Here is a 13610-nt window from a genome sequence, read left to right on the forward strand (position 1 = left end):
CTTTGTGACTTCCAGAGCTCCCACCAGGGCTGGTGGAGCTCACAGAAGAGTTTTTCCTTCATTTTTTTCCTGCTGGCCATGATGGATTACTTCTTTTCCAGCAAGCAGCAGGATAATAACAGGAAGAACTTGTGGTGTTCAGCCAGTTCTGGTAACTGGGCAGCAGTGTCCTGTTCATTCTGGAATAACCTCAGCATAACGCAGTCAGAATTGAATCCTGACCCAATAAAGGGAGGTTCAGATAAAAGAGGAAATTTCAGGAGATTGGGATGAGATCTTTCCTCCAGGGAAAGGGCCGGAATAGCTTCAAGTTCTTCCAAGATACAAGTAGGATCAGAATGTTTGGGAATGCTGTGAAGAGGTTTGGACACAGCACACACAGCACACACTGCCCATGGAACAGCTCAGTTTCACAGCCTTGGTGGGATAAACTCCCAGCTGGACACTGGGAAAGCAGGGAGAAATCAGGGAGCTCTCAGAAGACAGAGCTGGTGTTTGTCACCAAAATCTGTGATCTGGGGCTGAGGGGAGATGGATTGGAGGTCGAGTGATCCCTGCAGGAGGAGTTGGGGTCTTGGGGACTGGCTTCCCACTGCCAGGGGCAGGGATGGATGGGAGTTTGGGAACTGGGAATTCCTGGTTGGGCTGGAATTGCCAGAGCAGCTGGGGCTGCCCCTGGATCCCTGGCAGTGCCCAAGGCCAGGCTGGACACTGGGGCTTGGAGCACCCTGGGGTAGGGGAAGGTTTTTTCCAAGTGATTAAAAAGGATTTTGTGTTGGTGCACGCATCTGCTCTCCTGACCCTTCTACTTCCTCTCCATGCTCCTGCTGAGCAGAAACCCTGGAACTTCAGATGGATGTGCAACTAAAATTCAGAATTCCCACTGAATGTTTAAGGTGTCCTTTTATGCTATTGATATAAATATCGAGATCCATTTAAATCTGTTTTAATTGCATGCATAGATTATCCACTTAGGAAGAGAATGTATTGCAAATATATATTGTTCAATGTGTATGTGGTGCATGTGTTTTCTGGGTAAAGTAAATACAGGAAAATGGCTGATGTTTTTTCCTGCCTCTTTTCCAGGAAAGATTCCAAGTGAAGAATCCTCCACACACTTACATCCAGAAGCTGAAGGGATATCTGGACCCAGCAGTGACCAGGAAGGTGAGGAGCATCCTGTTTCCTCCTGCCTGTCCCTCGTTCCTCAGCCAGGATGGTCCTGGGGTCCAGGTTCCTTCCTGCCTTTGTGCAAATGCCCTGCAAAGTTCCAGGGAGAAGCAGAGAGAAATTGGGAATTTGCTGCAGTTTTCCAGCTTGGGAAGGAGAGCAGATGTTGGGAAGCCAAGGACCATCTGAGAGGGAGCACAGCTTGTTTTAATAATGTTGGCTCCAGTAAATAATCTGACAAATTGTCTCTGGGCTGGGCTCTAGGCCTGGCTTTGGCTCAACCCCTGTCTGATGGCCCTTTGCTCACCCCTGGGAGGGGGTGTCTGACTTTTGAGTCCTTTTCTCTGGGAATTTGCCTGGCAGAGGCTCAGTGCAGCTGAGTGCACTGTTTGATCATGGGGATCAGCTCCATCCATGGGTATCAGTTCCATCCATGGGATCAGCTCCATCCATGGGATCAGCTTCATCCATGGGGATCTGTTCCATCCATGGTGACCAGCTCCATCCATGGGGATCAGCTCCATCCATGGTGATCAGCTCCATCCATGGGGATCTATTCCGTCCATGGGATCAGCTTCATCCATGGTGATCAGCTCCATCCATGGGATCAGCTCCATCCATGGGATCAGTTCCATCCATGGTGATCAGCTCCATCCATGGGGATCAGTTCCATCCATGGTGATCAGTTCCATCCATGGTGATCAGCTCCATCCATGGGATCAGCTCCATCCATGGGATCAGTTCCATCCATGGTGATCAGCTCCATCCATGGGGATCAGTTCCATCCATGGTGATCAGCTCCATCCATGGGGATCAGCTCCCATCCCTAGTTCCTTCTGTGGTGATCTGCTCCATCCATGGTGACAATTCCCATCCATGATGACAGTTCCCAGCCATGCTGATGGCTCCATCCATGGCGATCATCTCCCATCCATGGTGATCACCTCTATCCATGCTGACAGCTCCATCCATGGAGACATCTCCATCCATGGCCATCCACAGGGATCACCTCCCATCTCTAGGGAGCAGCTCCATCTGTGGTGACAAGCACAAGAGCCTCCAAAGCCCACCCAGCAGTGCAGCAGAGCCCAGCAGGGGCTGCCCTGGCCTGGCTGTGCCTCCTGCCCAGCAGCCCCTGCTCCGTGGTGCCCCGCAGTGATCCAGGGAGGTTCCCTGTGGAGAACACGGATCCTGGGGAAGGCGCCCCTCGCTCCCCGTGCTGCCAGCCCCTCCTGGGGCAGAGGAGCCTTGGGACAGCAGTGCTGTGGCTGGAGCCTCCAGCCAGGGAGGCATTTCCTTGGAAACCCTGGCGTTTCCCTGTGTGGACGTTCCCAGCCCGGTGAACGGGGCCTTTGTGCTTTTCCTCCGGAGGGTTTTGGGGATTGTTCCGTGTTTGGCTTCGCTCCGTGGGCTCACATTGGAGCCTTTCTTACCCGGGGCTCCCGTGAGAAACCCAAAGGGCCTAAAAATAGCTGTCCTGCTTTCCTGTCTGTTGTCGGGTGGCTCCGGATCACCCGCAGCCTTTCCTCAGCCCCTCTGGCACGGGCAGGGATGGGAGAGCCCATCCCACCGGGATGGGATTCCTGCTGCCACAGCTTCTGCTGCATGGCTCCACCTGGGCCGCTCCCACATGCAGGAATTCCTTCCCAGATCCCACCTGAGCCTGCCCTTGTCCCTCTTCGCCCACTTAGCTCTTGCTCAGCAGTGAGGATGTGCCAAAAGAGCTGCTCCAGAGGGTTTCTCCAGCTGTTTCAGCACCTTCCCACGGGCAGGGAGAGCAGGATCCTCCAGCCCTGCTCCAGATGGGACTGAGGTGCCCCCACTGGATCTCTGCCACCTCATTTCTAAAGCACAGGGGCTCTGCAACCTTCGGGAGAAAGTTTGGTGTTAAATCAAAGCTTGGCTTATAAAGAAATGTTTATTTATCTCCAGGCTTTTAATTTCCTTAATCCTGGAAGCTCCAGGATGTTCCTGGGAACAGGAGGGATTTCTCCACACGTGTTTTTGTTGACTGCTGGGCTGTTGTTGCTGCATTCCTGGGGATTTAGAGGAGTTCTCAGCTTCCCCCATGTTATCTTCATTCCCTCTGTGCTGGGTGAGTTGTTGATATTTTTTAATGGAGCCTAATTGTTATTTTTGCTGCTCATTCCATTGCAGAAATTCAGGAGACGGGTCCAGGAGTCGACTCAGGTGCTCCGAGAACTGGAAATTTCCTTGAGGACAAACCACATTGGGTGAGAGTTTTTGATGCCTCTGGTTCAATTTAATGTTTAAATTATTATTATTATTATATTTTTATGTTATCAATTTAATTTAAAATTTATTTATTAATTAAAAATTATTTAATAATTCCTTTTTTAATTCTAAAGGCATCTGTCTTTGAGAATACACCCCTTTGCATGTCAATAACTGATGGCACTTGGTTGCTAATTAAAGCCTGATGGGCTTAGTTAAGGGGAGCCGGGCATCTCAGGAGGATAATTCAGCTTCAATCCTTTCCTGATGGATTCATCCACATTTTTCTGAGGGCTGAGGAAAGGTTGGATTCAGCTCCTGCTCAGCCAGAGCACAGGGAGTGAAGCTGTGTCCAGGATAAAAATATAAACATCTGTATATATATTTAAAAAATTTATAAGATATAAATTTTAAAATTAAATAATCAATAAATTAATTTTAATAAATAATGTTTTAAAATAGTATCTTAATTTTTTAATTTAGATTTTTAAAATTTAACTATTCATGTATCAAGCCCCCTTGCTGTCTTATAGCTTTAGCGTGGAGCCTGGCTGGGAACAACAGCACCAGGATTTATCCACAAAGCAGCAAATCCATCCCAAATTGCTGCAGTAGAATTGCCAGAGGTTTAGTTTTTATCAGAGTTTAGTTTTTATCAGACATCCCTTTCCCATCCTCGTTCCCACCAGTTTCACCTTCCTGTGGGACCAGCAGCTGCTCCAGCACTGGGCATCAGCCAGGGAGCTTTTCCAGTGCTTTTCTCCATGCTCACACCCTGGGTCCAGCTCATTTCCATGGATTTTTTTTGGATTTTGAGGGAATGGGGGTATTTCAAGCCGTGGGTAGAATTGCAGTCCCAGTGTGGGGATGGGAACCTTCCTTGGAGCTGCACCATCCCAAAACCTCCTCCCACACCCCTGCCAGGTGTTCCCTCCTTCTCCAGCACGAGGCATTCCCCAGCAGAGGCTGGAGGCATCCTGGGTGCTCCTGGGTTTGGGATGAGCAGGAGGAGCCTGGCTGCTGCCCCAGGGCAATAAAAGAGGGACAGCATCAGTGCTCCTTTCTCTGGGGCCCTGGCTGAGGGATTCCTTCCAAAACACATTTTGTGAAACACCAGGCTGGTCATTTTCATGGGAAAATGATAAAAAATGTCCCTCCTGAAGGTCAGAATCCGTCAGAGGTGATGAATTCCCACTCCAGGAGCCTGGAATTCCCACTTCCCTCCCTGGGTTCCCTCATTCCAGTGGCACCCAGCCACTCCCAGGGGATTTGCTGCCCCAGTTGGGGATCAGAGAAGAGCTGGGGCTGTGCTGAGGTTCCTTTTCCCCCTGGCTTTGCCCCTTAATTGGTGGATTTTCAAATTGTTCTTGGCATTTTCAAAGCTTTGGAGCATAACAGCCTTTCCTGAATTACTTTGCAAAACCCAGGGGCCAGAATTCACTGCGACAGGTGAACACCTTTTAAAAAAAGAGGCAAAATTGCTGTTAAATGTTCACCATCAGAGATTCTTTTCCTGCCTTTACAGCCTGCTGGAAATCAGGATGAGATAAAAACTGAGCCAAGTCCCTGTGTTAGGAGTTGACCTTCACAGTGCTGCAAAAACCCCTCATTTCAGTACATTTGGAAAGGCATCTTTAAAGTCCTCTAAATCATTTTGAAAACCTTTTTTTTTTCCATGAGTGAGACCCAGAGTGCTGCAGTGGCTCTGTCTCCAGTTTTTCTGGGAATTCCAGGGAATCCCAAAGGCCCAGGAGGGCTCTGATGTCTGGTGTTTCTCTCACAGATGGGTCAGGGAGTTCCTGAATGAGGAGAACAAAGGCCTGGATGTCCTGGTGGAGTACCTGTCCTTTGCCCAGTATGCAGTCACGTAAGTGAGACATTCCTGGGGTTTCCTGCCAGGAAATACATGGATTTTAGGGAATATTCCTTCATTCCAAAGGGGCTAAGCATTGAACAGGCTGCCCAGGGCAGTGGTGGGGTCACAGTCCCTGGAATTGTTCAAAAAGTGGCTTGGTGGGCATGGAAATGTTTGGTGGCTCTGGTCTTTTCCAGCCTTAATAATTCCATGATTCTGTGGGCCTGGGAGCAGAGGAAACCTTGATGTGAGTCTGGAATTATTTCATCACAGCAGCCAAAAAAAAAAAAGAACCAAAACAAAACTTGAATTTAAACCTTGGGATTATTAATCTGTGTTCATATTTTTTATCTTTTTTGGTCTCTGAGCATTTTAGGGGTGGAGAACCCATCCCACAATGTGTGGAAAGATGGGTTTGCAGTTGGTGTTCTTCATTCCTGCTGTGTTCAAAGGGGTTCCCACCCTGCACGCCCTGCTCCTGGCAGGGCAGGGCAGGGCTGCTGGGCAGCAGATGTGCTGCAGCCCAGCTCAGGAGCAATTCCAGGGGCGTTTCGGGAGTTGGGAAGACTGGCAACCGAGTTTTTTTCTGATATCTGGGATGCTGGGATCAGATTTAGTTGTTTGGGTCATAAATCATGAGATGGGCTCTGAAAAACCGGTGGGGAAAATCAGCTTTCAGTGGAGATCTTCAGCTGAGACTTTGTTTTATGGTCATGGAATCAGCCCAGGCTGGTTTGGGTTGGGAGGGACCTTAAAGCCCATCCCTGCCATGGCCAGGGAGCCTTCCCCAACCCCAGGGTGCTCCAAACCCCATCCAAGCTGGCTCTGGGTAATTCCAGGCCTGGGGAATTAATCCACATTCATTCAGGATATCGTAGCAGATTTTTTCTGTAAAAATGAAAGAGAAGCCTTAGGTTAAAGATAATTTTGGAGTAGAAACTGGAGCTGGGGAGAGCCGATAATTTATTTTTAGCAAGGCTGCCATCAGATTTACGTCTGTCACTGCCCAGAAAAGAGATTTGTGGTGGAGTTGCAGGAAAATTTATGAGGGAAAATCCTATGGTTTCAAATGTTACCCACTGGAAAAAACCGTGCACAGCAAAAAGAAATGTTTGTACAAAGCCTTTCTTCCTAAATTTATACAAATGTACGCAAGGAGCTCGCTGGGTTTTTCCCCTCTCGCATGGGGAACATGAGTAATAACCTCAGGAGCTGGAAGGGGAACAAGCAGTTCCTGCTTGGAGTAGCAGAACAACGGGCAAGGAGTCAGAAATCAGGGAATCTGGGATGATTGTGGTGATATTTGAATGTGCTGGGAGGTTTGTGGGGCCGAACTGGGATGGGGGAAACCAAGGTGGTACTTGCACAGCTGATTTATGGAGATCCACTGGAGAGAGCTCCCAGAATTCCCAGCTCTTCCTTCCAGGCAGGGATATTGCTCAGCAAGCAGCCAGTGTTGGATTTATTTTATGGGGAAGGAGCTGTTTGATCCTGTTTGGATGTGTCCATGAGGGAGTCAATGCCCTGTGGATGTGGCACTTGGGGACAAGGGCCACTGGTGGTGTGGCAAGGCTGGGAATGGTTGCATTCCATGGTCCTGGAGGGCTCTCCCCGCCTGAATGAACCTGTTGTGGAATTTCCTTCCCCGTGTGAAGCTCATCCTCTTTCCCTGAACTTTTCCATGTTCCTCCAGCACCACAATTCTCCTTTCCCATCATTATTCCACCTGCTGGGATCACAGAGCCCTGGAATGGCTGGGGTGGGAAGGGACCTTCCCAGTGCTGGGGGATCAGTTGGATTTGATGGTCTTGGAGATCTTTTCCTTTGCTTTTGTCCCGTTGGGCTTTGCCCACTGATTCTGTGATTCCCCAAAACCTGCAGCGGGAAGGAGAACTCCGCGCGTCTCTCCCGCCTAACCCAGCCTTGGAATTTGTGTTTCCTTGCAGGTTTGACTTTGAGAGCCTGGAGAACAGCGTGGAGAGCTCCATGGACAAGTCGAAGCCCTGGAGCCGCTCCATCGAGGACCTGCACAGGGGCAGCAACCTGCCCTCTCCCGTGGGGAACAGCATCTCCCGCTCCGGCAGGCACTCCACGCTCCGGTACGGGACCCTCGGGAAAACTGGGGCACAGCTTTGCAGGATGAGCTGAGATGTGTTTCCTTGTGGAGAGGAAGCCATTCCTCGTCTCCAAAATGTCACTCAGCATTCCCATGGACCCCTGGAAGCTGGGGCTCCCATCCTGTGTCCTCTCTCTTCCAGCAGCACATTCCTTCCGTGCTGCCGTGAAGGGGACATGGGATTATTTGGAAAGGCCGCTTCCCTCCCTCAAAGCTGCTGTCACCCTCTCACCATTCCACACTTGGCTCTCTCTTTCCCAATATTCCCTTTTCTTAGTTTTATTTATGGAAGAAGCAGGATCACCTCCCAGAATTGGTTGACAGTCGCTTCTCTTCCATTCCTTGGGTGTCCCACTCCAGCCACCACCCTCAGCTCCCAGTACTGATACTCAGGATGCAGCTCAGAGTGCTGGATCCTTTTGGGACTTTTTTTGGCTTTTACGGAGTTCTGCTCCATAATCCTGTGAGCATATCAGAGTCCAAAAATGGAGTCACTTCCAGCCTTTCCCTTCCAGCAGAGATGTTTTGGTGTGCCAGGCACTGACCCTGGGCCTGGAGTCAATGTTGAGTGGCTCCAAACCTTGTACCTGGAAGATTTAATTCCCAGCCCTCAGGCAGTGCAGAGGAGGAGAGCTCTGGGGAAGAAATCCAGCTGTGGAGTGCAGCAGGATCACCTGGCCGGTTAATTTTGGGGATTTTTAGTGTTTTTGGTGTTCTTTGCTCCTGCATTGCTCTGCCAGCAGTGGCAGAGCCCGAGCTGGCAGGAGGTGCCATATCCTCGGGAGGAGTGCTTGGGATTAGGAATGCCTAACTCAGGAATACCTTACATGTCTCTTACATTGTTTCTCTTCATTTCCTTTTCCCTTTCTGATGTCCCTTTATTCCTCACATCTCCCTTTATTCCTCTCCCATCTGAATCTCTGTTTCGACGTCTCCTCCTTTCCCTTTTCCCGCTCGAACGCTCTTTCCCGTTCTCCCGCCCTTCCCACCTCTCCCACCCTTCCCCGTGCCCTCATCTCCTCTCACACACCATCAGACTGGTTTCTCTGCCCGACCACCTTGAGCTCACTCGCTGCCACAGCTGCTTGGCAGCCGACTGCCTCTGGAGCAGCTTCCCTTGGCGCTCCGCCGGTGGCGCTGCCCGGAAAACCCCGTAAGTCCCAGTGGACAGTGTCCCCTCAGGGCACGGAGCCCGGGGCCAGCACTGCTGCCATGCCATGGATAATGTGCTGCCCACGCGGGCTGGGACAGCCCCAGCCCCAGGAGAAGGGATCCGGGCTCAGCACGTGTGCTTGGCACATTATCATTCCCAGCGTAGTTGGCTTCCCTAGAGCGGGATTTCCGCAGGCAGAGGGAAACAGTTGGCATGGAAGCAAGAGCTGAGTTCTTATCATGGTGCAAATAGTTGTGTTTGATACCTAAACTTAGAGCTTTTAGCCCTTGTCGCTCTTATTTCCCCTTTTTGTTATAAATAGAGGCTTTACTCATACCCAAAACTGCCACGGAAATGGGACCTGACAGAGGTTTCCAGCCAAAATTTTCCTCCTGCCTCCAGAGCCAGCTTAGTACTGGGGCAGCATTTTTGGATTGGGTTTTGGAGGGGTGTTTTCCCTTAAATCCATGTTTTAAAATCTGTGTTTTTAATATTCTTTTAAATGGATATTTTTTTTAAGTTTATTTTTAAAAAGACATGGTTTTTAAAAGGTCTATTTTTAAAAGCATATTTTTTCAGTAGCTGGGGATTGTGTGTTAAAAAACAAAACAAAACTGAAAGCTGAAGGTAGGTGAGAGATTTTTAAGAAGGGAGGGTTTTTTACAGTTTAATTTTTGAATTGTAATTTTTATGATTATAATATTGTACATTATAAATACACAATACAAGTAAATACTGGTGAACTGAAGGAGAATCTTCTCCTCAGTACAAGGCAGGTGCTCAACTGAGGAGGGGGTGCAGGGTGGGTTTTTTGGGCAAAACCAGGAGGTTCTGTCTCATCTCCAGGTGGTAAATGAGATTTTTTGGGACGTGTGGACACCCAGGCTGTGTGGAAACTCCTGGAATGGTGGAAGCTGTGCAGTGGGAAGAAGGAACCCCAGAATCCCAGCCTGGTTTGGGTTGGAAGGGTTTGAACTCACCCCATTCCACGGGCAGGGACACCTCCCACTCCCCCAGGCTGGGCCCATCCCAGCTGGGCTGAAAGATTTGGAGGAGAAAGGAGAAGGCTGAGGAGATCTCAGCGGGATAATGCAAAATTCAGGAGCTGGCCGGGGTGGGCAGAGCCCTGTCCGTGCTCCAGGACCTTCCCTCCCTAATTCCAGCCCCAGCTGCCTCCCCCAGCTCCTCTCAGCACTGCTGAAGCTGCCAATTCCCTGCTCCCTGTTTCCCTGGCAACTGAGAGGGGTTTTCTCCTTCAGAGGAGGCACAGGGATTTGGGAAACCGACACCAAAATGAGGGCAGGAGGATGAAAAGGGGGGAAGAACCTTTGGGGATTCGCTGCTGCTTTTTTGGGAGAAGGAGCTTTGCTGAGAGCCAGACTCTGCTGTCAGATAAATATTAATGCAGGCTTTGCAGTGTCCCAGCCCATTAGAAATTCCCTTTCTTCTGAGGAAAATATTGGAGTTTTCATGTGGATTGAACTGAGAAACTTCAGTTCTTCCTCTGGAATCTGTCGAGTCTTTGAGGAGAGAATGATCCAGGCAGATCCAGAAATGGGCTTTGATACTGTGGCTTAAATTTGACAGGGTTTTGGGAGCTGCAGTCACTGAATTTGGGCTTTGACAGTGACACTTTCACTGCTCAGGGGCCTGGGGAAGTCGTCCTTTTGTCAGATACTTCCTAATTTACCAGAACATCTTTGTGAGCAGCTCCAGGAGATCACAGAAACCCCAGACTGCTGGGATGAGCCAAAACCTCCCTTTCTGAAGGAATTTTTTGCTGTCAGTTGATACAAACCCCACAGTTTCCAACCCACCACCAGCAAAATTGCAGGGATGGAACCCAAAACCCACCCAGCCCCGATGAACTTCAGCTCCTCATCTCTGTGAGACCCACCCTGGGCTGCTCTCCTGGGAGCCGGGGCAGAACAGGATAATTTTTAGCAGCAAAAAAGGTGAAAATGATGGGAGAAATCAGCTGTGATTTGTATTAAACTGGGGCATTCAAAGTCTGCACTCCTGGAGTGGGCAAGTCCTGGAATTCCAGGAGGGTTTGGGATGTAATTCCAACCTTCCTGCCACTGTCCCAGCCTGCTCCAAGCCCTGTCTAGCCTGGCTCTGGGTACTGCCAGCTCTCCCAGCCTGGCTCCAGAGGGGCTCCAGCCCTGCAGCAGCTCCATGGCCCCAAAATACAACATGATTATGGAATTATTCTTTAACAGAAACGTTTTTCTGTCAGATCTGGGTGAGAAAAAGAACCTCAAACTCTGTATTCCAGCCCAGGATCTGCCCTGGCTCTGCTGGTTGTTGGTTTTCCCACGATGCTGTTGAAATCCTGCCCTCTTCCTCATCCTCCCCATCCCAAATCTCTGGATCAGCTCCCTCCCACCCCTTGCAGACCCTTCCCCTGTGCAGGAGCTGCCACAGGCTCAGCTTTCCAGCTCCTGCTCTTTTGCAGGGGAAAGGTTTTGTAGTTCCCCTTCCAAGGAGGGGCCGTGGAAATGAAAGAGGAACCATCTGACTTTAATTAGCAGGGTAAATATCCTGGGGGTGACATCATCTGGGACCTGCAGCAGACAGGAAATCAAACCCAACGAGTCCTCCAGCTGCTGGGCCAAGCCTTGGGGAGCCAGGAGTGAAGGAGAAGCAGGAGAAGCTCAGCCACCATCCACCCTTTCCCTGGCTGGAGGAGCACAAGGGGAGGTGTCGGAGCTGCCACCAGCCTGCCCTGCCTCGGGGAGCAAACAGAAACATCAGGGAGCCTTGGGATGCCTGCAGACACAGGGAAAAGCATCCTGAGCTGCAATTCCAGGGGCAGAGCCACGTTCTGGGGTTCCTGTACCAAAAATCCTCGTTATTCTTGGTCCTGGTGGCTCTGGGAAGGAGCCCCATCTGCTGAGGGGATGGGCTGGGAGGCCAGGGCAGAATTCCCTCTGTCCTGGGGGCTGGCTCAGCTCAGGAGCTCTCCAGGGGTGTTCCATGGGCAGTCCCACCTGGACTGTGCCCTGGCAAAGCTCTGGGAGCTGTGCCCAGAGGAGGGGGCTGAGTGATGCCAGGCACTGGGACCAGGGGCAGGAACTGACCCCAGGAAATTCCTCCTGGACAGGAGCAGAACTTCCCTGGGCACTGCCCAAGCCCTGGATGGAGTGTCCTCCCTGGGGATGTTCCAGAATCGTCTGGAATGAGCCCATCCCATCCCACCCTGCCATGGCAGGGACATTCCCACTATCCCAGGCTGCTCCAGCCTGGCCTTGGGCACCTCCAGGGATCCAGGGGCAGCCCCAGCTGCTCTGGCAATCCCAGCCCAGCCAGGAATTCCCAGTTCCCAATGTCCCACCCATCCCTGCCCTCTGGCAGTGGGAGCCATTCCCTGGCTCCTGTCCCTCCATCCTTGTCCCCAGTCCCGCTGCAGCTCTCCTGGAGCCCCTGCAGGCCCTGCCAGGGGCTCTGAGCCCTGCCTGGAGCCTTCCCTTCTCCAGGGGAGCATTCCCAGCTCTCCCAGCCTGGCCTGGAATGCCACCAGGTAGGGAGAGGTTTAGGAGGGACTTCTCAGCTTGGGCAGTTCCATCCAAGTGGTTGGATCCAGGCAGATCAGATCCTGGAGTATCCTTGCTTCCCAATTGTGTTTTTCCAACCTGGAAATACCAAATCTGTGTTTATGGTAATTTTTATTGTTTAAGGAGACTTCTCCCCATTTCTTAGAGCCAACAGAACTGGTGGATGCTTCAGTTCTGAAATTTAGGGATTCACCAGGCACTGAGGAAATTATTTTTCTTCCAACAGTGGCATGATAAAAATCTCATTAATCTGATTTAAAATGTATGGAAAATAATTCTGCAGCCCTTCATAATTTAAATCTGAGATAAACTAGTGTGGGAACCGTCTCTGTGGGACTAAAAATACTTTAATTTTTTTTTTGCTGTGTTTTTCACATTTGGTGGGGTGACTGTGTGGGATTGGCAGGTCTGGGCTGGTGCACATTGCCCAGGCAGCACTGGAGGTGCTTCCACACTTCCCAGTTCAGATTCCCAGTTTGGGGTCACTCAGCTCCTGTTGTGATTGGGGAAGGGATGTTTAGGACAGGAGGGCGCAGAGCTGAGCCAGGGGGATGTGGGACAGCCCTGGCAGCCCCATTCCCACCAGAGCATCCCAAATATCCAGGTGCAGAGCTTGGGGCCAGCAGCCTCCTGCTGTGCTGCTCCCAAAATTCAGCTCCAGTGCTCCAGCCCCTCCAAACTGAAAACATAATATAACTAAACTCCTTTATAATAACACGTTATTTTACAACTTGTAATTTATTTTATAATTATTTTAATTGATGTTAAATAGTAAATCTGTATAATTTATTATATTTATGTTATTCAATCTACTTATTACATATACTTTATACACTAGTTAATATGGAGTGCTGATCCCAAACTGGGTCACGTTTCCCAAAATCCTGCAGTGCCCTGAGCTGATGGATTCATTCATATTTATGGATGGGAAAAAAAAGGAAAAACTCCTTTGACAGAATCCTGCTGTGGATTTGGGGATTCCTTTCATCTGGGCTGGGAAGGAAAAGCCCAGGGGAGGGATTGTGGGGAGCTGGGAATTGTGGGCAGGGTGGGCACAGGGGGCCCCCAGCCCTGCTGAGGGACCTTGCTCCCCTTGGGCTGTGCATTTAAAAAGGGGGAATTGCAGGGATCACCTGGGAAGTCTCAATAAACCAGTCTGGTATTCCCAGTTCCTGCTTTTATTGTGGATTTAAGCAGGGAGTTTTCAGGGATGAGCCAAGAGGTATAAAAAACTGTCTGGTATTACCTGTTCCTGCTTTTATAGTGGATTTAGACAGGGAATTTGCAGGGATGAGGCAGAAAGTCACAAGAACTGCTGTGGTATTCCCTGTTCCTGCTTTTTTGTGGAATTTAACCAGGAATTTACGGGGATGAGCCAAGAAGTGTAAAAAACTGTGTGGCATTCCCTGTTCCTGTTTTTATCACGGGTTTAAATCAGGAGTTTTCAGGGATAAGCCAAGAAGTATAAAAAACTGTGTGATATTACCTGTTCCTTACCTTTTTTTGTGGATTTAGACAGGGAAT

At 50.0% G+C, this 13610-nt stretch overlaps 1 protein-coding gene across 6 annotated transcripts in view; it reads left to right on the plus strand.

Moving 5' to 3' along the window:
• The window catches only part of FMNL2 (formin like 2), a 110564-nt gene that overhangs the window by 70779 nt on the left and 26175 nt on the right, over positions 1 to 13610 (plus strand). For all 6 annotated transcript variants that reach the window (XM_064435356.1, XM_064435357.1, XM_064435352.1 and 3 more), the window contains exons 3-6: positions 1087 to 1167; positions 3328 to 3404; positions 5189 to 5272; positions 7207 to 7359. In XM_064435356.1, coding sequence (XP_064291426.1) covers positions 1087 to 1167; positions 3328 to 3404; positions 5189 to 5272; positions 7207 to 7359 — 395 coding nt within the window. The remainder of the gene's footprint in view (positions 1 to 1086; positions 1168 to 3327; positions 3405 to 5188; positions 5273 to 7206; positions 7360 to 13610) is intronic.

This window comes from Passer domesticus, chromosome 10 (genome assembly GCF_036417665.1).
Source record: "Passer domesticus isolate bPasDom1 chromosome 10, bPasDom1.hap1, whole genome shotgun sequence".
In the NCBI taxonomy this organism is placed as follows: Eukaryota; Metazoa; Chordata; class Aves; order Passeriformes; family Passeridae; genus Passer; species Passer domesticus.